We start from the raw sequence: 1,415 nt of genomic DNA, 5'->3' as shown, positions 1-1,415 counted from the left end.
ATTTTTTTTTTTTTTTTTTTTATCGCATGTATTGTATGTTTCTTATTCAATAAATTAGTATGAATACGCCAAGTGCGTTAACTAGCTTCAACTCAAATAGAAAAGGATTAAGAGTGGATACAGGATGACACTGATGTTGGGAAATTTTTTATTAATTTTTGTCACAACTTATGGTCTGAATCTGGATCACAAACCGATTTACATCTTTGATTATTAGATCATTCTTCTTTCTTCTCCTAAGATTGGTTGGCAGCTCTCCATTCCGATCGATCTGATGTCTTCGCTTTCATTTCTTGATAACTGGTACAACCCGATGCCTTCACAACTTGATCAATGTACATCAATCTTGGCCTTCCTCTTCCTTGCTTGCCATCTCTTCTTCCTTCTATGATATTGACCAAATACTCATTGTGTCTAAACAAATGTCCAATCAATTTATGTCTTCTTTCTTCCAATATCTTCCATATTAGATTGGACTCACACAAATTGCTTGACTTACACACTTTGATTGACTTACACAAATAAAGTGTATATTTGCAATCTGAGAATCAACCACAGAAAAACATAGTAATTTAAGATTACAAGCCAAACACCTCGTCAAATCTGTCTCCAGCTGGGAAGGTCCGCTCCACACTTGCCCCATTCCCGCGCTGGACGGCCAAGCCAATCCTTTGGTATTAGAGGAAGGATTTCGCCTTCACGTCACCTGTCTTTTTGCAGAGCCGGTTCCCAATATCATCAATGAAAATTTTCATCTCGTTGCAGAACGGGCCCATTGTCTCCAGAGCGAGACCTTTGAAGATGTACCCGTCCTGGATAAGGTTTGCATATTTTATTCTTTTTCTTTGGCAGGCGGCTTCGGCTGCGGATCGTGGTTGGGTGGAAGATCTGGAAACGTACGAATCTGCGAGGGTGTCGACGACAGTCACGTCCCAGATTAGTTTCTGACCTCTAGACCATGCTATGAGTGTCATGCCATCGGGACGCTTCCCGTCACTCCGTGAGATGCCGGTTGGTTCTAGGGTGGGGTGCATGTCCAGCGAGCTAAGAGCACGACAGATGACATCGTTCAGCTCTGAGTGGCGAGAGAAGCGGCCGGCGCTCTTTTCACAGCTGAGGCCATGGATGCCGTCAGAGTTCACTGTGCGACCGCACTGACAGGTGAAAGGTGTGGTGATGGTGCAGCCGAGACGAAGGGCGACGCTGGTGTGGAATGATGAGCTGTCGAGCAAGGTTCCGATTTGGCTTGAAGGAATGGCGTGTAACCAAGAATTGGATTCCTTGCACTGTAGGGCTTGGTAGCGCGCAGAATCGGTGGTTTTAGTGAAACATAGATGGTCTTTTGTATGTTTGATTTGGATGGAATCCCATTCTTTTTGAACCTGGCGCAAAGAGGGCGCGGGCATATTTTCACC

The 1,415-nt window shown here is 44.5% G+C and overlaps 1 protein-coding gene across 1 annotated transcript in view; it reads right to left on the bottom strand.

Annotated features, from left to right (window-relative positions):
- Window positions 1-677: 677 nt before the first annotated feature.
- LOC103516709 (alpha-(1,6)-fucosyltransferase-like) overlaps window positions 678-1,415 on the bottom strand; it is a 35,701-nt gene continuing 34,963 nt past the window's right edge. The window contains exon 13 of the mRNA XM_026829023.1: window positions 678-1,382. Coding sequence (XP_026684824.1) covers window positions 678-1,382 — 705 coding nt within the window. The remainder of the gene's footprint in view (window positions 1,383-1,415) is intronic.

Source organism: Diaphorina citri, unplaced genomic scaffold (genome assembly GCF_000475195.1).
Source record: "Diaphorina citri unplaced genomic scaffold, Diaci psyllid genome assembly version 1.1 scaffold1646, whole genome shotgun sequence".
Taxonomy (NCBI): Eukaryota; Metazoa; Arthropoda; class Insecta; order Hemiptera; family Psyllidae; genus Diaphorina; species Diaphorina citri.
Note: the sequence above shows the minus strand (reverse complement) of the source record. Positions and strands in the feature narration are given on the sequence as shown.